The sequence below is a fragment of the Leuresthes tenuis genome, unplaced genomic scaffold, assembly GCF_036924035.1.
Source record: "Leuresthes tenuis unplaced genomic scaffold, fLeuTen1.0.hap1 SCAF_17, whole genome shotgun sequence".
NCBI classification, from domain to species: domain Eukaryota; kingdom Metazoa; phylum Chordata; class Actinopteri; order Atheriniformes; family Atherinopsidae; genus Leuresthes; species Leuresthes tenuis.
The window spans coordinates 8,532,517-8,559,304 of NW_027325371.1; the positions used below are offsets into that span (position 1 = coordinate 8,532,517).

Consider the following 26,788-nt stretch of genomic DNA (forward strand, 5'->3'; position numbering starts at 1 on the left):
TATGACAAAACAAAAAAACATCCATGAACTGAACTCAAAATTTTATTTGCTGAAACAGAGTTAGGTTTTTAAAAAATACAGAGTTGCTACTTTTTGACAGATCACTTGTTTGCCATCCCAGCCCGCCTGGGATGATTAGGAAACAACCTTGATAAATCCACACACGTCCGTCCTCTATCCAGCTTGTCACTTGTCTGCTTTTACCAATAGCCTTCTCAACCCATTGAAACGTTAATAGGTTAAATCTACAGCACTTTTATTTACAAAATTACACAAAAGCCAAACACAGCCCCTCTCATGAAGAGCATTTTGGAAAATAATTTAAAAACAAAAATACAATTATTGCAGTATTCTACAATCTTGTAACATGATGCAAAAGCACCACCTCGATGTACAGATTTCAGTGCAATTCATTCACATGATCCCCTCAAGCAGGGAACACGAGATTTGCCTCAGAGTATTAGGGATGTTAAAACCCCTTCATCACATTTTTCCTCCTTCAGAGAGGACCGGTGTCCCATAGTTCAGACACCACAGCTGTAATTTCGTATGATCATAATTGTTAGAATTCTTCACATTACACACTGACATATGTACAAGTTACTGCATTACAAATTATTTGGAGACTGGAATTCCAATAAGGAGCAGGTAGTCATTTCAGAACATAAAGGGTATGAAGAAATGATCCTACTGTCCATGTCTGAGCACCTCACACAACAACGCTGAAGCTGTTCCTCTCTGGAACAAAACCACTTATTTGTCCTGTCTCAACATGACTGTCTATTGTCTAGCCATCAGTATTTCTCTTTGGCTGCCGAAATTAGCAATACATGGAAGAAAAAAAAAAATCCAGTGCTTTATCAGGATGGGAATATAAACCAATCTAAAGAGAGAGTCTCTTTAATCTACAACCCATCTTAAAAATTCTCAGAAAACATAAAAATACATGAACTTAAGAAAAATGTTAGTGTCAATTGTGAACCTAACAGGCTGCACCACTTTGTGGCAACAAGTTGTTGCTCTGTATAGGTCAATAAAAATCATGGTTTTACTGACAAGCTTCCTTGTTGCAAAGACTTTATCCAAAGCCTTTACCCGAGACAGTCAGAGGTGAAGTCTTTCTGCCAGTGGCTGAGTGCTGTGAATTCCCCATTTCACTCCCATCCTAACTCAAGAGCCATGGTTAGGTGGGTGCTGGAGGTCCTGTCCTGAGAAGATTGGGTGCAGGAGTGGGTGGAGCTGGAGAGCTGCTGCTGCAGCAGCCTGAGAGGGCCGAGGTGTGAAAAGAGTGGGATAGAGAGCTGCATGTGGGACATGGTGGAGAGCTAATGGGGTGTGGTGAAGTGCAGAAGCAGGGATAATATGTATGGGCTGACCAGAGAGGAAGGCTGTCGGGTGGGCAGGAATCAGGCCGGCATGGCCCAGCGAATGTCCCAAAGAATGACCGAGAGAGGGGCCCAAATGAGACAGTGAGATGGGAGTAAGGTGGTGCTGGGGAATGTGATGTACCTGGGCCAACTGAGCATGTGCAGGGTGAGGGTGGTGGGGATGTGCTGGGTGGATGCCCATTGCTGCAGCGGTGGCTGCATGGTGTTGCAGGATGGCGTGCTGCACCGTGGTGATTGATGTGCCAGAAGCTACGGACACAGTTGGCTGCTGAATGTGGATCTGCTGCAGGGCTGGTGGAGGGGGAGCTGGGGCTAAGTTGGCAGCTGCTGCGGCGGCAGCCGCAGCTGCAGCAGCTGACGGAAATGCTTTGACCTGCTTGGCTAAAAGCTGCTGCTGAATGTGCTGTTGCGCAGCCTGTTGCAGTTTGCTGTATTTCTCCATCTCCTCTGGAGTGAACGTGATGGGCTGACTCTCCAAAGGAGCCAGCCCATCCTCCTCTGCCTCCATGCAATCCTCCTCCAGACTGGGAGGTGGGTAAGCAGGGTAGGCATGCATTGGGGGCTGCTGCTGCTGCATTTCAGGCATGAGAGACTCCATCATTGGGTTCTGGGAAGGGTCCTGTCCTGATTCTCCTTGATACTGGGGCATCATCATGGAGGGTTCCTGTTCAAACAACTGCCGGGGTTCTTGGTGTACCTGGTCCTCCGTAGTGGGGTGCTGCTGTGTCTCCTCTTGGTTCACCGAGGCCTGTGGGGCTTCTTCAACCTTCTGTACTGGTGGGGCTGGAGGTGGTGGAGGTGGAGGGAACTCCCTTATCGGCTCCACCAGGATAACCTCTCGCTCAGCTTCAGAACTCTTCCCAGATTTCCCTCCCTCATCTGGTCTGGTTAGGGGAATCAGGGGTTTCTTCCCTGCCTGCAGCTTACCAAAAAGTGGCAACATGGCTTTGCTTCCCAGAGTTGGAGGCAATTTAGGACCAAAATAGCCCTGTGGTGGATCCTTAATCTTAATCCCAGACTTTGTTCCTGTAGCAGAATCATTTGAGCTTTTTTTAGACTGAATTTTCTCTAAAAGCTGACGCGCAGTAAGTGTGTTTTTCTGTTCTCCTGCATCTCTGGAACACCCTTGCCTCAGAGCCTGCAAGCTCGATGAATGGGTGTTGCGGTTAAGGCCACGTGAAGATGATGATCGTGGAGACTGGGAGCGGTAGATGCGAGAGCGGTTGAAGTCTCTGCGCTGTGCTTCAGTGTCCCCACGACCCCTGGTGCTTCGTCTGTGGGGGGAGCCTTTGTTTGAACTGGAAGAGCGGCTAACAGAGCTGTGGCTACGACTGTAGCTACGCCTCCAGGACCTGGCACTGGTGCTGCGGCTCCAGCTGCTGGAACTTCTTGAGCTGCTTCGATGGTGCCGTCGGTGTCTCTTCCTGCGGCTGTAGCTGCGTGAACGTGAGCGGGAGTCTTCTGAAGATGAAGAGGAGTACTGGTGTCTCCTGGATCGTCTACGACTTCTGCTTCCCCTACGCTCATACTCAGAGTCTGACGAACGCTTGGAGTGCCTTCGTCTGCGACCCTCTGTGCTGTAGTCACTGTAGCTGTCGGAGTAGCTGCGACTACGGTGGCTGTAGGCACTGCTTCCGGCCGAGGAACGCTCCGAGCTGCTCGAGTAAGAGCGACTACGGGAGGTCTGGCCACGATGGCGCCTACGACTGCTGCCACGTCTGTCTCCCCGTCTTGATGAACGGCTGCAGGAGCGCCCTGATTCTTCACTATGGTGACGCCGCTGATCACGCGGGCTTGACCTGTGGTGACGTGAACGCTGGGTATTAGAGCCGCCTTCCTCTTCACTCTCGCTGCTCGGAGGTCTCCCATGTCCAGGACTCTTTTGGGCAGAGGTGGAGCAGGAGGCACTTTGAGATGCACTAGAGTCCGTTTTCTGTCTCTTGCTGCCACTGTACTCCTGTGAGGAGTTGGCCTTGTCAGCACTTTTTCCATTTCCTCCTTCCTCTGCTCCAGACTTGGAAGGCACATCCTTAGCAGCACGCTTCCTTTTCCCCAGTTCTGCTCCTGAAGCTACTGCCCCTCCAGTTGCCAACTGAACAGAGGACGCAACAGCTTTATCCTCGGACTTTGGTTTAACTTTTTCCTTTTCATCACCGGTTGCCTCATCTTGATCAGGAGCTTTGTTTTTGCTCTTCTTCCGTTTGTGTTTCTTTTTCTTTTTGGGCTTTTCTTGCACTACCTCAGTGTCTCCCTCTGCCTCCTCAGCTGCACCCTTTTCTTTTCCTTTGCGTTTTGAATGCTTTGCAGACTTCTTGTGCTTCTTCTTCTTTTTCTTCTTCTTTGCACTGCTGCTGCCAGGCGCAGGCTTTTGCTCATCGCTCTCTGACTGGTCGGGATCTCCCTTCCCCGACTTGTCTTTGTCAGTGCTTGTCCCAGGTTCAGTTGCTGGAGCTGCTTCAGCTGGTAAGGCAGTTGACTCTTGTCCTTTCTCGTCAGTCTCTTCACCAAGCTTGGGGGACTTTGCTGCTTTCCCACCACGCAGTCCTTTGTTTCTAGACAGCTTGAAGTCAAAGTAGAGGGGGTTACAGCTGTAGGACAGGGAAGGCTGCGCTTTTGTAAATTCAAGGAGCTCCGTTGGCCACTGCAGAGTAGTACTCTCATCTTTGCTCAGGACTGGGAAGAAGGGACCTGTAGGAATTTTAGGGCCAGAGTTTGAATCCAGCGTATCGGATGTGCTCTCTGCTTTCTCATTAGGAGAAGTAGCTGCAGCGGATGCAGTTTCCGCGGCACATGAAGAAGCTTCCTCAGTCTTAACTTCAGGTGATGGAGGAGCTGTCTCTGGCTCGGACTCAGCAGCTGACTTATCATTACCTTGTTCTTTTTCAGATTTACACTCTGTGGCATTGGACTCTGTCTGATCTGAGCTGTCGTCAGCCTTCTTCTCCTCCTGAACCTCTTCCTCTTCCTCATCCTCATCCTCATCTTCTTTGCTCTGACACTGCTCAGAAGCCTTCATGAATAGTAGAAACTGGAAGTGCGGCTTTACCCGACAGTGAGCTGGAGGTATATAGTGGTAGTACTGGGGCTCCTGGCCAGCATATCCTTCCTCCTTTTTCATCATCATCTTCAGTTTGCTGAGAGTGGAGGCTAGTGAACCTCCATCATCAGGCTGCTGCACCTCTTCCATTCCAGCTGCAACACTTGCATCTCCTCCCTCACTTACTCCACATACTCCCATAGGGCTGTCTGTGCTACAGCCTGATACCTCCTCTTGTCCTCCAGCCTTTTCTCCCTCCTGGCCTTCTTCTTCCTCCACAGCCTCCTCACCGTGATCAGCAAATACAGCAGCTGCTGTCTCTAGCTTCACAGGAGCTTTCTTGGCGAAGGAGAATGACACACTGACTTTGGATGCACTACTGGGGGTTGGGGATAAGGAGGGGTTCTTTCCCAGAGAAAAACTAATAGTTGGGCCAGACTTTGGAGGAGACTGGTCCGTTTTTTCTGTCGGTGAGCCTTCTGGGTTGACGTCTGTCAAAGCAGGATTCTCAAGTATCATGCTGTCACTTTCTTCTGATTTCTCTCCATCAACAGCGACTGTGGTTGGTTTGAACATGGGTCCACTTCCAGGAGTACTAAAAAACACAAGGAGGATACCAATGTGATGGAGAAAATGACAGGCTTGATGAAATTCTCAAGATAATTGCACTGAAAAAGCCCTCACAGCTTAAATCCTAGACTTAAGGTAAATCAAATTCATGGTTCATATCAGGGTTTTCCTCCAGCAGTAAAATCTAAAATAAAATGCACATATTTTCAACCTAATGTAAGATCAAAAGGTTAAAATATTAGTTTTTGGGAACCTGGCATCAGATTTCACACTGTGCCACCAACAGGTTCGGTTCAGCCAGCAGAGGGCACTCCAGTAAAGATTTCTTACCGGTCTTGTTTGTCTTGCTTCCTTTGCTCAGCCAACTCATGCAGCCGGCGCAGCATCTTTTCTTGCTTTTTTCCATCTTTCCGAGAACGGGAAGACACATTACGAGCAAACTCCCTCTGCTTCAGCTCTTTCAGCCTCTGGATTACATAAAAACAATAAAGTAGCGTAATGAATAAAACAAAACTAAATAAAGTCATGGTCTCAAACCATTTCTGTCGTGTGTTAAAATCACAACAGATCAGCATTAATATGAGAGCTGGCAATCAGAAGTACCTGCTTGTGAGCGTGGTCATAAGAGTTAATGTGGTTATCAAATTCCTGGTGTTTGGTGTACTGCTTGTCACACAGCTCACAGTAGAAATTGGCTCTCAGGTCCTCCAGAGCCTTTGCGATGGCTTTCTCCTTTTCCATCTGGTCCTATGTTTCATGACAAACACAGAAGGTAACGGGTTAATTGGTGTGTTCTAAAAGTACAGGCATTTTTTCTTCTTTTTAAGTTCTGCTATAAGAGTGCTTTCCATCTGTCATTTACTACCTTTACATACATCTATGGAAACAGCACTTCTTGCCCTCTGTACCTTGTACTTTTGTCGGAGTTCTTCTGTGTCCTCTTTCTCCACTTCCAGTACTCTCCTTTTCTCTGTGGCATCCTCTGCATAGTCCAGCTAAAAGAACAAACACAGCAGCTCTAGCTCTTGCAGAAAACAACACAAGTCAACAACAGCTGTCCAAATTCATCTTATGAGCCACTTAGAAGTTGAAGACCGTGCTCAGACGAGCTGTTATGGAGCGGGCTGCAGGGGCTACAGAGACAGCACGTGGGTACACCAAGTGCGATTGGTCAGCATGTGTATTTTCTCCTACACACTAACAATGCTTTTTGTTGAAGGTCAAATATATTACCAGATGTACGAACACATAAATCCTTCTTTAGCATGAAAAATCCAAAAATGGTCAAATTCAGACAGCTGATTTGAAACATCACAGGTGTCAGAGTACCTTTAGTGGAATTACACTGGACTGGTTGTTTTCTTTTCTTTGAACAGAAGCAGTGAGATCAGGGAGGTTAGACCTGCCTAATATGTCATATTTAAATCCATCTCCTTGAAATTTAAAGAGATCAGGTCAGTGAAGATAGTAAAGATTTTAGATGCATGAAACATACTCTTCTCTGTGTGAATGCTGCAGTCACCACACAACCAAGATTCTGTAAAACATCACCACATGAAGTGGCCTTGCTACTTCACTATGGCTCACTAAAGGACCTAACCTCTGCCTTAAATGTTCCAGCATTAGCAAATATACATTTGATGCTTCAAATGATTCCTCCAGAGGCTATTTTGTTGTCAGCAGTGAAATTTTGCAAATGAGGACAGATTTAAAAAAAAAAAAAAAAACTAATGTTGACCTAGTTTAGTCAAGTGGCCCACAGTGTGGCTGCTGATGTTGTTTCCACTGAACAGGGGCATAATCAAAATAAGTTAAGAGATTGAACATTATGTGTGTTGCACGAGAAAAAAAAACTGCTTATTTATGCCAACTACAGTTTCTACTAAACACAACATGAATATAAGAGCACATAGGGATGAAATTAACAGCTTACCTCCATCTCCATTCGTCCCATCCCCATGACATCATATTTAAGGATGATGGGCACAGGGTCGGTGCGTCCTGAGGGAAAAGAGACAGAGAGAGGACCAGTTGAGTTTAAGACACTGGAACAAAGGGCCAGCTCGGAGACAGCCTGCTTTTAGAGCATAGGGTGCTGGGGTTAGAGAATTTTGCCTTGAAGTGCAAAGAGACCAGAAAGCTACAGTGAACCAAACACCAGCCATTCTCACAGCTTACTGCAGCCACAGAATACGGAACAAATTTTGCCTTCCTGTTACATTTCACCTGGCTGCTGGTTTGCATCTTCAATGACTTATATTAGCTGCAGCTATTTTTATTCCTGTTCAATTGAATGATGACAAGGGCATGAAGGTTGTTCAGCAACATGTCTTGATAGAAAATGTGCAACAGAAACAAGAGTGTGAGCTTTAAGCCAATCTATTTTTATGTCTTTTTAGTCTAGCTGTGCCACCCGCACCCCCCCCCCCCCCCCCCCCCCCTGTCCACTCATTGCTGCAGTCCTGTTAAACCAGAATGCCAAGTCTATCAAGCAAGCTACAGCTTGTAGAATTATGTGTGGTGCTTGTGTGTAGAAAGGGAGATGCAACAGGATTGTGCAGCTTGTGACACCCTTCAAGAGCTCCTAAATATTTTTTGTAGACTACTGCATTATCTCTTGCTGACCCCTGCGAGCCTCTTTCACTGTCCTGAGGGCCAGATCTGTTCTCTTGTTCCTGCTCCACCATGACTCAAAGTGAAAGATCATCTTCCTGTCTAGATTAGCTATGTTATGTAAGCTGTGAAAAGAGCTAGATCAGAAGGAAATTAACTGTAGAAAAATAAACAAACCAAAAAGACGACCAAAAAACAGAAAGAAACATTTAAGATATAAAATATACAAAAATCAAAACTACTTTGGAGAATTGACACAGAATTGCTTAATCCACTCATAATCAGCCAAACAAAGCAGAGAGAAAGAGTAAAATGATAAAAAAAAAAATAAAAAATTCAAATGAAAGGACACAAGCACTGAACTACAGCAGAGTGACGTCACAGGCCAGGTGTCGCCATGGTGACAGTGCAAGGGATGGGGATACTTACCTGAAAACATGGGTATGAGTAGGAGGAGAAGGAAGGGGAGGACAGACAGACAGATAGATAGACAAGGGAATCTCAAAACAAAAGGCACAAAAGGAATAATTTGGACTAGTCTGCTGCTTCTGATGCCAGCCAGATACCCAATCTTACTGATAGTGATTATCAATTCAGTTTGGTTTCAGTTTTTTTTTCTTTTTTTAATTCCCTCCCACATATTAATTTTCCTTTATCCACAAATCATATTCTCTGTATACCATTGGGCATATGGAAAACTATAGCACTGGGAATGGAAATGTATAACTGCAGTTCCAATGTTGTCACTCCTTTCTTTTCAATTTGGATTTTCTGCTCTCTCAAGTTACTATATATAACTATATATAATTATTACAGTTTTAAAAAATTAATGCTTTCAATTAAAAAGAGACAAAATGTACAATATACTGACACTAATTAAGGCTTTTGGCTTTGCTTCAAATCTGAATTCCTCACTTTAAAATGAAAAGTGTGGCAAATTCTTCTCTTCCTGGATAGAGGAAGGTAAGAACAATGCGAAGTAAGTCATTCCTGTGCCTTTTTTTGTACTTTACTCATCACAGCCCAATGACATATTCATTCGGAAACTATTGATGCATTGTAACATGTAATGACCTGCCTGGACTTTCAGTCCCACTGCAGTGTCTGTCACCTGGGCGAGTTTTTCACCAAATACCTAACTCCGATCACATGATTATGGAGGCCATATTCAACCGAGTAAGTGAGAGGAAAGGACTGTTTGTGTGATATCGAGATCATAAGACTAGTTTACAGATAGATGTGTGGTTTCACACTCTCTCACAAACTGCGACAGAGAAGTGAAACCAAAAACAGAGTTTAGTCTGTTAGCCAGCCACTGCAGCGGTCTGTCTGAATGGAATCACAAACAAGGCCCAGAATTAAAGATTCAGAAACAATTACAGTCATCCCAAACTATCACCAATCTGTAAACACAGTGACAATACTTTCACATTACCCATTCCAGTGGAAAACAAAGGGACCAGACAAAAACAATGTGCACCTAAATCACAAGGTGTGAATCACAAGGTTTGAAAAAAAGAAAAAAAAACTGAAAACAAACAAAATGACAATTTTCTAAGAGTAATACAGAGATGCATGGTAATATACAAGCAGCAGAATGAGGACTAATACAGAGAGAATTAAAAGCCTATGTAGCATTTGTGCTCTGATGAGAGGAAAACAAAATAATGGGAAAATTAAAACAAACAAAACAATTCAATTGGGGGATAAAATAACATTTACCACTAAGTTTACCATCAGCACAACATGGGCAGGATCAAATCGCTGTAAAAAAGAAACACCAATTGGTTAAGCAGGAAGATTGAGGCACATAGAGAAGGGAGGGTGGGGTTGGGAGTGTGGTTGTGGGGTTTAGGAGCGTTCAATACCAGAGGAGCTTCTGTGTGTCACCCCCCCACCCCCACCCACCTCATCCCTTCATTCAGGGCTAGGTGCTTACAGGGAGTTCCTCTCACCACTATCTCCAAACCTCTGGCCCCAGTCCCCAGGCTCCTAATGTGGTGTCATCATGCTTTCTGAACTGGAACCAGACTACCACCCCCTAAAACTAAACCTTTTCCACTACACGACCTTGCGACCTGAATTTGTAGCTGCAGTCATCGGTTCAACCTCCGTTCCCTCGTCTCCTCTCCTAATATGGGACAGTGGAGTTTTGGAAGCTAAATTTTCAGGAAGTGGTAGATGACGGTAGAGGTCTGTTGCACATCATTTGTCAAACAGAAACTAAAACAAGCAAATGCAATGTGGCTTACGCATTTAGATAAACAAAGATTTCTTAAGACTTCCTGCAGTAAAATGACCATGTCTAACCTCCTGTTGCCTTTTGAAGAGTCTACATTTGATCCTTCCCTGTTTGTAAAATTAAATGGAAAAGCAAAGACTACGCTCAAGCTCTCATAAGTTTATAACGGGTTATGGGTCTACAAGTCTCTGTAGTGGAAAAGGAGCTACAGTAAAGCAAACAGGCTGTAAAAACCCAGAAATCCTTCACATTTTACCTTAGCAAGCACAAAAACATAATGGAGATAAATACGTTTTTTGAGGGCAGAGTACTACATAAGAGAATGGATAAAAACAGCCAAGTCTGACTATATCAGATACATCATCTCTATCAAGTAACACTTTTAAAAAAAAGATGTTTTCAATCCAAAGCATACTTTGCCTTGTTTTTAGAGACATGGTGAAATATCTACTCTGTGGTGATTAATGCTTGTAGGGATGACCACCATTTTCCCCCTTTGAGCCTTTTGCCTCGCAGACGCTTGTCAGCCTAGTTAGCAAATCTCCCTGAGATTCTCTCATTTCCTCGCCAGCCTGCAGCCAGCAAGCCGAGTTTGGGATGTGCTTAACGCCGCAACAAGAGAACACATGACACACATAAAAAATGTACCTGAGGGAAGAGCCAGCAAGGCTTTGAGCAGTGCTTAGAGTGTGTTCTGCATCGCTATGAAACAGCAATTAAAAACGTAAATAAACTGTACATCCCATTTATCGTACTATATTCACTTCCATGAAAGTGGTGATTCAGAGGTGCTACCTCCAACACTGCTTAAAGCCCCAGGTAAGTGACAGTTTGATGCAGGCAGGAATGCACCTCTGGGACAAACATGCTGTGCAGGAGTGGCAAAGAAACAGGGGGAGGATGGAAGCCTGTAACCATGGGGACAGAGACACTCGGGTGTAGATGGGTGGAGAGGTTTTCCCTGTAAGTTGACTCTATGGCCCGGTAAGTAGCAGATACACACATACATCTCAGTCCCACGTAATGACCACACACATACACAAGTTTCACAGGTTTAGAAGTAGAAACAGGCAAACAAGCAGAGGGGAGAAAACTTGTCTACTCTGCAAGCCATTCAAAGTCTGAGCCGTGGTTACAGCCAATCAGATTACCCAACAGCAGCCACGGAAACTCAAAGAGGAAAAATCTAAATATGTGGAGATGATGATTCTAGGGGATGTGATGGAATCATGGCTTCCTAGATCTACCTTGATTTCAAATGGATCTTTATTCTTGGTTCAAATCGAAGCACTTAACTCTTAAGCAGATTGACATAAAGGTTTAGTGATTATGAAGCAAAGAGGAAGCTGACAGAGGCCATTAGCCTATGATACACAGTAAAAGGGGTGTTACACTGAGGTCAACTGCAGAGTGGGAGAAAGAAAACACACCCACACACGCATACTGACATACAGAAAGGATCCAACAAACCTTACCTAAAAAGGGGCAAAAGGGACAAAAGAAGAATAAGAACAAAGTCAATACAGTGAAAAACTTAAAGAGGGGACAATGCTTTAACTTCAAATTTCAACAACCGTCTGTTTTGGCAAGGAGAATAGGAAGGATGAGGAAGATTGCAATGATTAACCCAGAAGATTTCAATGAGATGTGATGGTGCAATAATACTGTGAGCTTGCTCTTCCTTCTACTTGCAAATCTGAACAGAAATCAGAAGCTCCAACATTGGGCCATTAATTCCTACACAACTGGACACAATTTGCTGCAGTCTCATCTGCCCACAAAGCAGGATGCTTACATAACCACATGAGTGGTGCCAGCGGCAAAAACAAGAGCACAGTCAGCCCCTGCAACGTGTTCTCTCCTCCACACAAAGCACACATCCTTATCACATCAAATAGATTGCTATTCAGCTGTTCAAGGCCAGTTGGAAATAAACAACGATGGAAAGCAAATGCTATGCTCTGAAATTTCTGCCATGTTGCTGGCCTCCATGCACTTGTCAGCATGCCCGGAATGAAGCAGCTTCCTGGTCTACTGTGCTCTATGGCCTTGGTCTGGCCGAGAATACCTACAAGAAGACACAGGGAACTAAGGCCATATATGTACATGAGAGAGGTGCGAGGGCAGCAGCAACACAGCTCATTAACCACTCGAACAGACACTCAATTTAACTGAAGGTGTCTGAAAGATCAATCCACACATTCAGAATATTTATCTCCAACAACAAGACCACATTCTAAAGCAATCATCCACATGTGTCTAGGACTTGACTACAATGGGACAAATGCAGCTCAGCAGAAAGGAAACTAGTTCTAATCTTTTTTCCCTAGTGGTGAGCAAACAACATTTAGCGTAATACTGGTCTTGTAATTCAAAGTCTCTACCTGTAGGGCCATTAGAATAATCCTTGAACTTGAGTTTGATACAACAAAGTATTCTCCCTCCCTCCATCCCACAACCTTTCTATAAAATTTGGCCATTTAACCCCGCTTTATAGCCAAACTAAACCAAATCTAACTATGCTATACACTGGCAAGTGCAGATAAAAGGGAGCATTCCTCTCAAGATGGCCCTTATATCCCAACATGCAGCCCATCATGACGTACCTTCACATTCTTTAATGAGAACAGATGTCTCTGGTGGGCTTCCAGGGAGACCACTGCACTTGAGAGTTGCAATTTCACATCAAAGAGATGAATAGGTAAACGACTGATATGGTATGGATCCAAAGGATAAAATGGGACATGGTGGAGGAGGGAGATGGGACTAAATGCCAGAAGTGCTGGAGAAAAACAACTTCAATGAACAGACTGTTAATAATAATCATTAGCCTGCAAGAGATGATGTTTGTGGACAATGCTCAACAACATCCACCAGAGATGGGTGAGGCTATGAGGAAAGTCTTAAAAGAAGCCAGAAAGAGAGAAAATGAAGACAGTAAGAGCAGGGTAGCCAGTGAAAAGAAAGGGAAGGGCTCTGTGGAAACATGCCAGTGCTCTAAAGTACTGACTCTGAGCCAATGAGCTTATGAGCACAGGAGGTTTAATGAACTAATGAGGTTCTTACGTCAGCCAAGAAGACCTACACACTCAGCTATGTTCAGCCCTCAAACTCTTACAGTGCATCAGGATAAACTAGGTCGTTCATTCAGTTGCACAAAATGGCCCAAACAAAGTTTACCTCTTTCCTTCAGAGTGTCAGTAAACAGTTTTCTGTCCTGCACAATTCATTTTACTTTCAGAGATACAAAGTATTAACATCTAACTTCTGACATGTGTTGTTTGAGGCATCGTTATGACAATCAGTACATTTACATGCACAGCAGTTGCATCAAGCTTCAGTTAGAGTTCGACTGGACCATTTATTTGGGCCACTGTCCTTGTCCAAGTATACATGCATGGGTGGGGAATAGTTATTGGCAGAAGTGTGTCTGACACTGTGATGCCGGTGGCAATATATAATACAGAGCTCCTTTCTGCTGACCTATTACTTTCCGAGTCAAAGAGGGAGGGGGAAGTGTGCAGAACGAGCAGAGCACCTACACGAGTTTGAAACTAGTTGAGCTTATACATGCAGAAGCAATCTGACCTCCAACAGCTTTAAGAACTTAAATTTTGTGCAATTCCAGACAAGCTAACCTGTTCACATGTAGCTGTGGTCCAGCTGGTATAACAGATAAATGCATTTGCATGTCTATACATTCAAATCGTCTCAGTAACAAACAAGGTTTTTACTATGGTGAAAAGATAAAAAGCTGTGTTTGTATGACAAGAGATCTGCAGCAGCTAATGTGTGATTGTCCAAAGCAGCACCTGGCCAGATGTTCTGTTGCACTGCAGAAAGAAATAAGCCCGCAGTAACTTTTTGATGTATTGGACTACACTCAAAGACCAGCTTCTTTTAATTCCATCATGCAAAGCTATCGAGATTCTGCCACAACCTCAGACTGGGTCAACAAGTTTAGCAAAGCCTGAAGGGCTACAGTTTTAAATCCAGTCGAGACCTGAGAGCAATTTGCTGATTACTTTGAGTGCTTTAGAAAGAATCTGCCATGCTGAATTGTTTCTGATGGGAGTTTCAAACGATAACCATGTGTCCTTCCTTATTTAAAAAAAAAACAAACAAAAAAAAACAATTATCAGCCAATTATCAGCTGCAACAACATTGAACACCTGTAACAAAAGACACATTTAAATTATGTAAACTGATGAAATGTGTTGTCAAGCAAAGGTTCAGTAGATGTGGGTTTAGGGTTAAAAAGTGTGACATATAACCACACTGATCGGGTCTGTGTCTGCTCAGAGCTGGACGTCAACAAAAGGGAACGTCAACTCTAACCTGAACTGCTGTAAACTAAATGCATCAAAGGAGCATTCATAAATAACGCCGTCGAGCAACCCCCACGGTTTCCTCCCTCAGTCTTAACCCTCTACATGAGCTCTGGAACATTTTCTTCCATCTTCTAGTTTGAGGGAACAGCGGCATTATCACGACAAAAACAACTGGAATGATGTTTTTCCCAATAAGAATTCTTTTTACTAAGTAACAGACAAAGGAAGAGGTCAGAGAAAGGATGTAAAGGGAAGAGAAAATCTGCAAGTACAAAATAAAATCCTGAAAATGTGAAGGGGAAGGCAATCACAGGAGGTAGTGGCTCAGTGCCACTGCATACATAGAACATCAGTGTGCTGGAGAGTGCATCCTTACCCTGCATGGTTTTGCCAAGGCCTTGCCCCAACTTCCAGCCATGTTTCTGAAGCAGCCGGTGCCCGATGTTATCCTAGCAGAGAGAACAGAGGAGAAAAAACCAAAAATATTCCAATAATAAGAAGAGCTATACCCCGTGGGCACGGGTGAAAAAACAGACAAAACAAATTAAACACTCAAATCACTATCATCATTAGCACAACCACCACCACCATCACCATCGTCATTATCGTCATCACCTACAGCATGTAACAATCGTGTCTTCTAACACAAGGAGTGTGAGGGCAGTTGGGGAAGAGAGATAAAAGCTGGGAGACTTAGATGAAAACATATACTATATGTAGCCAGTATACTACAATATATAGATGATTTTAAAAACTATTTTCAGGAAAAAGAATTGGGCAAAAGCATTTCTATTTCTCATAATTAAGATACTGTGACATATCAAGCTACATCCACTAAGTGAAAAGTTAAGAGGAGGGGGAGGAGGAGAGGGAAATATATGTATCACACGCATACATATATGATCCACTACAGAGTAAGATCTAAATACACAAAGTAAAGTGACACAGAACAGGTATGGAAATCTAGCAATAACAAAATGAAGACCAGAAACTCCAAGCTTGCTGTGATTCCGTAACCATGACAAGGAGAGCATGATGAAATATATGCAGCTGTCACAAAAAAATATAGCAGGAGGAGGAGACAGAAGTGGAGCTAGTGGGCCTTGGATTACCATTACAAGGCCCAAGGTGGACAGACTATGCACGTGTGAAGGGAAATGTGGGTGTGCAGGTGAAGAGAGGGACACGTTTTGTGCATCGAGCCCCATAAGATGTACTAGAAATGGCTGTTGTGCATGATTTTGGACACCTCTGGCATCTTTAATCTGTTATCGACTGTCAGATCCCAAACATGCTCCAACTTTTAATTCTAAACAAAGAATTCATGCTGTTTTTCCCATAGATTTCATTTGTATTCAGAAACTTAAATAACATACTTTACAGACCAGATGGCCTGTTTGTATGGTTAGCTAAAATACATTAAAAATGGCTTCATTATGGAAAGATTGTTCAAAGTAGAACTGCCTTGAGGCCATCTACTATAAAGTATTAACTTGCTTTTCTATTTATACCAATGATTTCTATGGGAAATACTGCAAAACCAAGAATGTGGACAACATCAGACAACTGATAACAAACCAAAGAGGCTACAGGAGTGTACGTGAATATGCACAACAGGAATTTCCAGCACAACGTGGGGCCAATGGTGCAGGTTGGAGACCATTATATCAGTAGTATGCGTCAGCAAGATAACAAAAACATTAAGTGAAATGCAAGACCGTCCCACCACTACACACTACAGTACATCCTCAAGCACAAATAAACAAGAAACAATGAGATTTCTTTATAAGCAGTGTTTTTTCTGTTGTGATTATAACTATTCCAAGCTTGTCTGACATTCACCAGAGTGCTGCATTCTATCAAAAACCATACAAACCAAACAAAAAGGATATTTATAATCACAAAGAGACTGACATCAACTTTCACAAACAGAAAGTGAGGGGGGGTTGGAACAAAACAGAAAAAAAACAGCATGCAGCTTTTTGTTAAAATGTTTTAACAAAAAGGGTCGTCGGTGTTAGTAGCGCACTGTGAGTGGTACGCATACAGAGGGGCAGGCTTTGGGTGGAGGGCAGGTTAACAAAACTCCAGCTGTGTTAGTCTCAGGTGGATCAGGCACAGTGAGGAAGGTGATGGCTCAACGGGGCTCAATTAGTTCTCTTTGACAAGAGAGGAAAATCAGGAAAATGGGCAGAACATAGCAGGCTGAGCCATGATGAGGCTGAGTTTTTGGGTGGTGGAGGTAAGCTGGGCTTGTATGGGTTAGAGCATGTGAAGGGAGTGGCAGTCTCAAACACACAGCACACACTACATCTCCGCCCACAAGGTTGCAACTGGAATAAATTTCACTTTATCCTTTTTTTTAGTTGTACTCTTATTTGAAAGCAAAGTGTTGCCTGCCTTTGCCTAATTTGATGAGTTCATGGAGGAAACAAGTAGGTCGGTTATAAACACACTGAAATGGGATTTTACTATCATGGCCAGAATAAATATACTCTAATCATCGAGCTGACATATGCATCCAGCCTCTGGAGAGTTGCTGAGATCATTCGCTTCCTGTTTCTTTTACAGTTTGTTTTTAGCCCTCCAGTCCATGCAGACTCTGTCCAATACTTTGGACGGATGAGATAAGCGAGGAATCTGTGCTGGGCCTCACATGCAGGAGAGACGAGTGGGGGCAGCCGGTCCGAATCAACTCACAAATTAGAAGCCTGAAGTCCAAACTCAGCGTAGGACTGGGTGCTGCTTCGCGGTTTGCTTTTTTACGACACTTTTCTTAGCTGTGTACAGAATCACTACAGAATTTGCAGCAGTGAACGCCACTGACGATTGGCCTGCTTCTATCTTTCACTTCCATATCATGGTGCAAACACACTGTGTATGTGAGCATTTGGGGAATTAGCTCATGTACGAAGCTTGAATGAAAGGGGGAAATAAAATCCACTTAAAACTAGCTGCCGAGAATTGCTCTCATTCACTCATTTGTTTATTTTTCATTACCAAAGTTGGAAAAGTCCAACAAAGGACCAAAAAGTCAAATGAAGCCCTACCTTAAAATAAAGGTGCTTTCTCTTACACATTTCATTATATTTGTATACGGTTTAAAAACAGAAATAGGCAGAGCAGGTTGGACGAGGCAACAGTTTGCAAATACAGACATCAAGAAGATAAGGTCAAAATGGCTTCAGCAAAGGTTAGAGGGCAGAGATGAGGTGCAGACTGAGTGTTGGACAACAGATGAGTGCACCAAAAGAATAGACAGACAGACGGATGAAAGCAACGACGGCGAGTCCAACAGCAGTGCAAGTGGAGTGAAGGCATTTCCATACGAACCTGGCTTTAAAATACTGGGCTGTCAAAAAAACAGTCACACGTGACACAACGTAAGAAACCGGCCAAACGCTTTCAACTGCAATTCAGCTAGCTTCTCTAGTTCTTAAGAATATAAATCTCTCTCTGCCTTTAAACATAACACTGTATACAAACAGAAAAGGTAGGCATTTCAATAAATCCACCAACTGATTGTTAATACAGGAGAAAGAAAAAAAAGAAAATGTTATACAAACAAAAGAGATCTACAGGAGGGGATGTCTTATAAAAGTGTGCAATGTGCTGTCATTGGCACACTGCATGACAAAAGGTATGGATAAGGGAAGTGATATGCAGGGGACCCGACCCAGAGACCTCAGAGTATTTATTAGACTCATTGCTTCAGTCAATGCAGCCATTTCTGACGTGTCAGTATGTGCACGTATTTGTTTATCCCTGTCTGGGAATGAGAAATTGTAGACTGTATGGACAGGGACACTAATGGATGGAAGTTTACTTTCTTCAACAACAGATCACGTATTCGACATGTTCTTAAATAAGTCTAAAAATGAGCAGTTGGTGGACAAGCTCTGCTGTCTGCTACTCTACATTTTAAGCAGTTCCCTCGTGTTTGGGGCTTAGTACATTCCTGGTCAGTGTCAGCTATGGCAGGTGTGTCTAAATGGAAACAACTGCTGAGGTTCACCAAAAGGCAAATGACTAAAACAGAAGTCCCGTGTGCACAGTAAATGGAGGAACGTGTGCATGTGCCAGATTCAGTATGAAGGGTTTAAAGGGGGTGACTGAGAATATCACAGGAAAGCAGTCTGATTAAATAATGGAATTTTAAATGCAATACTTACCTCATAATACCGACGCCCCAACTGAAAAACTGAGAATTTAGCAAAGTGTATGTTCCATTTGTTAGTTTAACCTCCACTCTAGCTTCTCTGTTAACTTCTGGAGTGGGAACGTCTCTGCCAAGACCACAAACCCATCACCTTCTGCTCACTAGCTTAAAACTGGTGTCGTAAATAAAAAAAGTATGTTAAGGGGGCTGGCTTTGACCTTTTTTTCATGTGGAAAAGGTGAGAAGAATCTAACTGTAAACAGGGAAAAACAACTATGCAAAGAAAATGCTGCAAACGTCACTATCCTTCAGGGCCACAGAATCTCTATTATCAACAGAGAAGAGTGACAAGTTGCAGAAAACAATTAAGCTCAAACTAAAAATGTTATCTTCTTGTGGCTTGTGCGCGTTTCTTACATTTCCCGTGTGTGTGTGCGTGTGATTTCTTTGGCTCTGAGGCTGCCCGCTGCATATCGCTGTGGCACTGGGTCAAGTAGGGGGAGGAAGGGGGTAAAGTGGGTTTAAGGAACTGAGAGGGGTGGGAGACGTAGGAGGAATGAGTCGGGAGAAAAATTATAGTAGTGATTAAGACAAGAGTGTTGAGAGGAAATAGTACTGAATGCTACCAAGTTAACACATGCAATGCAAAAACAGTGTTAGAAAAAAATATCAAAGACCAAAGGGGAAAGACAGGAAGAGAAAAGAGATCCCAAAAAAGTACCACAGACCTCTAGCTGCCTATGAATCACACACAATAAATGGCAAAGGAGGGGCTCCGAGAAGCTGGGCCGAAGCATTCACAAACAGTTCCAAGATGTAATGTTAGCAGACAACTGCCACAAATAGTCCTGCCTTAGAGGTATGTAGCAAGGAGGCAATGATAGACGTGTGAATCAAATGAATTACCAATTTAGAGATACTGTGTAGATCATACCTTCAAGTCTGTCAGGAGGAAGAAGTGAACACATTTCTCCTCCTCTTCTAAAGATATTTTAAAGACACTGTAAAGCATTGCGTTGTCCCAATTTTGTAAAATTTTCCTTGTAAATAAGAACTAATGAATGGCATTTTCATTATGAACTACTGAAATCTCAGAGCACTTTTTCGATATCTAGGATTATTTAAACAAATTTATTGTGCTTGCGTTCATTTGTCACCTCTTTTTAGAGCCTAAAATTTCCAAAAAGAGCAGAAATACTACAATGTTTGACAGTAACAGCAGCTCTGCCACAGCAGTGTTTCCACAGATGTGTGAAGAGCTGTGTGATGCTGCGGCGTAGCTCTTAGCACCCCTCCACAAATAATAGCGCAGGAGCAGAACGGCCACTCAAGCCCGGTGAGCAGGCCACCTCTCTTCCTTACTTTTATTCCTCTCCATCACTGACACAAAGCAGATACGTATTTGTGTAACTGTGGTAAAGCACATCATAACAAAAATGCTCAAGTCCCTGACAAACGCATGTTCCTGCTACAAAAATTATTTCCTTGTATAAGAAATAAGAAAGGCTTATGCAAATTGCCTATTTCCTACAAACTGTTTAAAGGCTCTTATACACCAATCGATTATCGGGAATGTTTGAAACTGTCAGTCTCTCTTCTCTTTTCAATGTGTAACGAAACATCTTCACCGTTGAACCCCTTTAACTTTAAATTGACTTTATTCTTTCTGGCTATTCAGTGTAGCAGGAGAATCCATGATTTCCCTCATTTTGTGCAGTTTCTTCATTTTTCAACTGGCCAAGTGTTGCCAAAACCACTGCTACAATTAACTCCTCACTTACTATCTCATAAAACTACACAAAAACATGAGAATGAGAAACTTATGACAATAAGCCACCTGCTCGAGTGCTGCTTTGGTTCTTCTCCTCCCCAGAGACTGAAGGAGACCCAGACAGGGGCCCTTTTGTTCCTGTTGGTTCTTGATGTAGATTTGGTGTATATGAGCCCTTAGTCTTGCTATGACACCAAAGCTACAATCATTTGCAGCAGATAGCCCTTCTATTCTTTTATTACCCTAAGTAATCTTTGTAATTGATGTCTTTGAGAATATCCTGTGTAGGAAAATGCAGAATAGATGTTGAATTTTACATAAAAACTTGTGATTAATCAACCAGCGCTATGTTGGTTTCCAACTGATATAGATACACATACATAAATGTTTTACTCACTGGTTGCCGAGCCTGTCTGACTGGTTCAAAAAGCCAATTTCACGATGTTGAGAGGAGGTTACCTGATTATGTTTAATACAGAGGAGTCTGGGCCTGCTCACCACAATGCTTCAGAGACAGAGAGGGGATGAAGAGAGTGAGAAAGACAGAAGAGAGCTGCCTGCGCTATTATTGATGTGCCTCTTCAGCGAAAAATGCAGTCCCAGTTGCACAAGCACCATGCCAGCACAGAATGACAGAGGGTACTGTACACCGAATCACTGTGTAGTAGGGAGGGAGCGAGAGAGAATCAGAGGTAGAACGAGAGAATAGATGGAAAGAGTGACAGTTGTGAAAAACAGAGAGGTACAGAGAGAAAGACAGTAAGAGAAGCGTTACAAGGACCCTAAAGATAGGAGTAAGAAAGCAGAGCGTGCAAATACAAACCGGGTCATTGCTGCTTAGCTAATAGGGGCCAAATCGCTGCAGGAGAGAAATGTCGAACACCCCAAGTTGTGTACAATAAGATAACTGTCCTACAGACACAAACACTATATACTAACAGATAAATGCTAAAGCTACATAGATACACGCTCACTCAAACACAAATGTAACCATTCACACCATCTAATGTGCACTCTCTTGTTTGCTAAATGGGGTGGAATAAGCACTGCATAATTTCATTTTAAATTTGATTTCATGCTAAAAAAAAATAATAATCAGATATATGACTTCACCTAACCTGGCTGTAATGCACATTTAATCAATTTGTGCTGTAAGAGGAATTAATAATGATTTCAAAACTAAAAAATAAAGTAAAAGTGCTAATGAGCAATGAATCACAGAAGTATAAAGCTGTAAAATAGTTCAATATGTCAGCCTCGCTTAATGCAGGTCCATCCTGTACCCAGGATAAAATCTGGTCATTAGCATGTTTGGATTCTTAACCTACATTAGCTTAAAAGTGATGAGCAGCTACGATATTAAGATAACTGCAATGAATGACAGTGCTTCATCCACTCCATGCTTACAGAATCATCTCATAATGCTAAGATGACTAACAATGACTAATGTGAGACTGTTACAAAATAATCTAACGTTTACTTTTAAGCTTCACATAAAACAGGAAATCTAGGATATATATATATAATTTTATCTGTCACACGGGATATGGAGTAAGTGGAGGGCATGGAAAGTGGGAGGGACTTAATGGACATGAGACAAGTGATTCTACAGGTTAGGTGGCGAGTGTGTTCGAGAAAAAACTGGATGCGTCTACACGGACAGTATGGAGTTAAAAGGTGTGGTTCTTATTTCTCCCTGGACCAATCATATCCACTCTCACAGCTGGTCCAATGGTGCGGGATTATAGAAGCATCCTTACCGATTCGATGGGCTTGTCCAGGGACGCCTGCTCCAACTCCAACTGGCCCTCCTCATACTGGTCAAAGTGATTTCCACCCTGACAGACAGACAGACAGGCGGACACATTTAAAGATTTGAGCAACAGTGCTGAAACAATCTGTGAAATGAGAACATTTCTTAACAACAAAAATAGTCACTAGCTGTTCTGTTGACTGAAAGAAATCACAGAGGAAGACAAAACAGTCAATGACATAAAACAGTATAATAATACTATTATATGGAAAATATGAGGGATAAAACTGTAGCAGTTATTGAGAAATATGTTCATACAGAGTCATGGCAGTATCAATTTGCTCGTTCCTTAAAAGAGTTAAATTATTGAGTGCTTTAGTTAGTTTAAAATCATCTCTGAACATTCACATGACAGGGTTGATTTGTGTCTCTCTTGTGGTAAATATATTCCAGCAGTGGCAGTGAGGGAAGCGTACCTCTGGTCATTTGTTGTCTGTCTTAAGCATAGCTTTATATATACATACTGCACACTGATATTTGTGCCAGACAGAGAGTGAGAAATGGGCTTAACCCCCCACCCCCCTTCCCCAACCCAAAGAAGACTTTATAGAACAGTTTCTGCTTTAACACAGATTGCTTCCTCCACTTCAGCAGCAGAAAAGACAGGAAAGTCATGTTTGTTAGTCTGTTTTCTCCTGACCAGAGAAAAAGCAGGAAACTGGGCGACTCCAAAGTGTAAATGTAATAAATCCTCAGACAAACTGCACAACATTAGAACATTTTATTGTTTTTATTGTCATGTCTACTTCAGGTATTTAACAATCACATTAAGACTTTTACCTTGGCTTTATATAACTGACAGCATCTTGTGTTAGAAGCTTACTGAAAATGCTCAACGTGCTCTTTAAAACTAAAGATAGCAAGTCTGCAGAGAGACAACGCTAAAGTGGACGGGCCATGCGAGGGGCTTTACCCACTGTATTCTCTCAGGAATCTGCAGAATCAGCTCGCCATAATGAGGTGATTTGATGCCACACTGGTAGTCATTAATTCAAATGAAACAGAACCCTCTATCAGCATGAGTGAAGCCAGGGATTATGAGAAGAGGAGGTGCAGGGGAGAAGCAAAGGATTTATTTATGAGCTAATCAATAGCTCCCCTCTCATTTCTCCCCCTGCCTTTCTGCTCAGACCACTTAATGTGCCATCAGTACCGCCCCACGCCCACCACAATGACTTCTTATTTTCACTTCTGCTCGTTCCCTCACTTCTCTGACTCTCATACACAAATTTCAAGCAATTCTGCATAAATTATATTGGTTCTGTTCTCTCATGTGAATTCTCATCGTAGTTTTCTTTTTTTACATAAGTTAAGTGGATGCTCTTTATACCACAAACACTAGGAGACCAGAAGGCTATTGCTGGCCATCTCAGCAGGTGCTCATGAATTGCCTTGTATTTTCCTGCTACTCAGGACAATGCATGCTAAAGCTCCGATGACAAAGCAAATCAATAAACTATACGAAGCTGCTGGGCTGAATGTGTGGTACATATTAGTTCAACCATCTGTGGGTGTTTCCTGGGCTGTGTTGCTTGGCAGCGAGTTTTAAGCCATGGAGTCAGAGAGAAACTTTCTGAATACTGAACATATGAATGCCTTCACAGCAGATCTCACACACAGAGCTCCACTGTGCTGTGCCAGAGCCACTCTCAACAGACTCATTCAGACCACACAGCAATGCACCTCTCACAAACAGAATAGCTGAGAACACAGATCAACAGCTAATGCTGGAGAAAAAAAGACGTTTTTACAAAATATCTGTACTCTGCATCCAAGTTGTAATGCATTTCATTGCATGCTCTTCATTAGCCTATTTTCCCATAACATTGCACCTGCAAATCCCCACTTGATTCTAAAATGAGAAGCTGCAAATTGTAAAAAGGTTTAAAAATATTTGTTTTACAAAAGACCACATATTCGAGAACCTAAAAAGCATCAAACCAAGCTGGTCTTGTCAAAGAAAACATTTTTATGTGGTGATTTTAGCTAAAGGACAAATGTGATGGACAGAGGTCGGCAGAATTGACACCAGCATTGCCCCCGAGACGGTATTCAAATAACTGATCTAAACTCTAATGCAGGACAAACTGAACAGTGCTGTCGTACAACATCTTCCCCTCTCACACATAAGGTAGTAGGAGACGAAAAAGAAGCAAAGCTTTTAAATTGGCACACATTTTGGCTACCAAATGTGTAGTGCATCTAGAGACAATCTTAAAATTAACATTAATATTCATCTCTATAGCTGTTTTCAGACATGCACTAAGTCCCGAAATGTCCGAACTTTTTGCAGAGATTGTAAAGCTCCCCCCTCCCTCCCTCCTCTAGTAAAATCTCTGGAATATCAGCAGGTGAGAGGACATGCAAACATAGAAGTGGACTTTCCAGAGCATTTTCTGCAACTAAGCGAGTTCAGTGAGTGTACTCTACACGTTCAGATACATGTGGTGGCTTTTTTAAATTTTTTTTTTTTAAAGAAAACAACAATTTTCCAAGGTGTACTTTAAACATCAGGTTTTGCCTCCTCTGTACTCAAGACACACTGGCCTGCAGCCCCTCCCTTGCATTTCCAGCTGTGAGAGAGCTTCTCCAGCATATGTCTGCCTTTGTGAAGGGCTTGTGTTAACAGCAACTGCAGGGAAAAAAAAGGACCAAACCAAATTGTCTGCACTTGTTCCATATCATCTCTGGAGTTCAAGTGTGAAAACAGCTTAGGTTCACACACGATGGTGCAGCAACTTTGCTAACTGGATGATGCCAGTTGCAAAAAGACGCTTCCTGGAATGAATACTTTGAGATTCCCTGGATGAGGGAATTAAATCATTTCTGAGTCTTATCATAATAAAGGGACCTTTATGATATTCATCCACTGATCCCTGAACGTGACAGAAGTTGCATGAAAGAGGATACTAAAGCAGCAACTGTCAGTTTAACTGTCTGTTGGTAGATTAGTCAATAAAAACTATGACAAACGTGTAAATCCCCAATCATTAAAAACGTGTTGACCGACTCTGAAGTGGATTATACAATGGGCTAACAGCCTTATGCCAAATGGGGGATTTGAAAGAAAACATTTGTGATGATAGTAAGCATGACAAAGTAGAATAAAGATTATTGTGCAAGTCAAGCGGTGTTGAGTTAGACTTTACAGGGTGTGGTCTCACATCTTAGATAAGCAAGTCAAAGAAAAACGACACAAACACAGCTCGTGCATTTCATTAACTCGGTTACTTTTGCATTCATTTTGAATAAACAAGGTGATTTCGGGTTATGCCACGAGAATGTCATCAAAAAAACATTGGAGACCGACTTTTTAAACATATTTTATGGATGACCTCACACTGAAGCAGAAAAAGAAAGCCTCCATTTACCAGGGCTGAGCAAGCCTAATTTCTTGTGAAAAGCGCATTTGAGAATATAAACAAATCATGACATCATGGTAGGTCTTAATAAAGCAAATAATTCTAGCTACGTCAATACAACAAAACATCCATTGAATACATTTCCGAGACGAAAAACACACGTTCGTCACTGATAGATTAACGTTAATGAGCGCAAAACATGATTGACAAAAGACAAGTTGTTAAAAACCTATTGTTATCTATGCCCCAAACTTGCACTAAGTACGCTTTTTAATGTAAATAACGGAGGCAATCACAAATAATGTAAGACAGATGCCTGCTTCAAGACAAATATGTACGTGTTTACCAATGGCTGTGGTTTAATTTGGGTTGTCAAAATGATACAGCAAATTGTGGCTATTAGTGTTACAGCAAGCAAATGCGTTTACAAGCTAGCCATCTGTTAGCCAGCTATACATCGTTAGCATATGTCGATAAATAACCAGCATACCCAAGGTCACTAACGAGCTGGTTGATCTTCGGAATGTATTTTACGGTTGCATGGTTAAAACAATTGAAATAGTCGGATGTGATTGATAATTAAGCCGAAAGCACGCAAAAGTAGTCAACCACTGACGTTAGGGAAGTAAATATCAAAAGAGCCGCAGTGCACTAGCATTAGCTTAGCTAGCTTGCAGTGCTAGCAAACGACGTGTAGACCGAAACTCAAACAACTGTATAAAAATGTTTTTTGCTTTCATAGCGTTTTAATACATCTTAATGTACGGATGTTTCAGCATGCAAGAATCTCTGCAAATGTCAATTTTTTGACATGCATTACCTGGAAATCACGCTCTTCGTTGAATCTAGAAAATCTGTCGGCCATTTTCTGTGCACAGTAGCAGCTTCTCCTCTCAGTCTGAGTGTGTCACATAGAAGCGCGCTGTGGTGAGGATGTGCGCCCCGCAAACGGTCACTCTGCAGTGGATTCACATCTCACTTACCAAAACATTTCCATGTTACACATGGGAATTTACATAAGCAGTATAATTAATGTGATGCATATCGCTAATGCTTTGATACAGAAAGTGATTTCACACTTAACTGCTCACGGAAGTTAAAATAAGGACTGTATTACACTCTGGACAAAGCACCTGGAACCTGGATAATTTATTATCATAGCACTAAATTACTTTACATTACTCACAAGGATGGGTCGGTTTATTTTGAGATGTAATAAGATCCTAAATCCAAAAACCAAGGAATGTTTTATGCAAAAAAAGCAATTTTATCTGAATACTTGTGGATTACATTTTGTACAAAGGTACAACACAACTGAGGGTCACAACAATTTCATTTCAGTGTTTTAAAGGGAGGAAAATACATTTAGCGTTTCCAGTGTTTGCTGTTGATCAAGTCAAATTGCCCACACATAAACACTGTTTTTATCCCACAGCACACTAATACTTGATTCTATTACTTCTGTGTCAGATTGTGTTATTCCTGTTTTTAATCAAAGCCCG

General features: G+C 42.4%; 1 protein-coding gene across 8 annotated transcripts; it reads right to left on the reverse strand.

Annotated features, from left to right (window-relative positions):
* Positions 1-24: 24 nt before the first annotated feature.
* gpatch8 (G patch domain containing 8) lies at positions 25-26,213 on the reverse strand. 8 transcript variants are annotated; one of them, XM_072368067.1, is made up of 9 exons: positions 21,872-21,939; positions 20,935-20,970; positions 17,515-17,533; positions 14,558-14,630; positions 6,929-6,996; positions 5,904-5,990; positions 5,599-5,742; positions 5,326-5,462; positions 25-5,020 (listed from the first exon to the last, which is right to left on the reverse strand). In XM_072368067.1, the coding sequence occupies exons 4-9, from the start codon at positions 14,562-14,564 to the stop codon at positions 1,171-1,173; spliced, it is 4,293 nt and encodes a 1,430-aa protein (XP_072224168.1). In that variant the 5' UTR covers positions 14,565-14,630; positions 17,515-17,533; positions 20,935-20,970; positions 21,872-21,939; the 3' UTR covers positions 25-1,170. The 8 variants fall into 8 exon arrangements, with proteins under 8 accessions (XP_072224168.1, XP_072224164.1, XP_072224169.1 ...); XM_072368063.1 differs by lacking the exons at positions 17,515-17,533; positions 20,935-20,970 and adding an exon at positions 26,107-26,213 and having other exon boundaries at positions 21,872-21,949; XM_072368068.1 differs by lacking the exon at positions 20,935-20,970 and having other exon boundaries at positions 21,872-21,942.
* Positions 26,214-26,788: the final 575 nt, after the last annotated feature.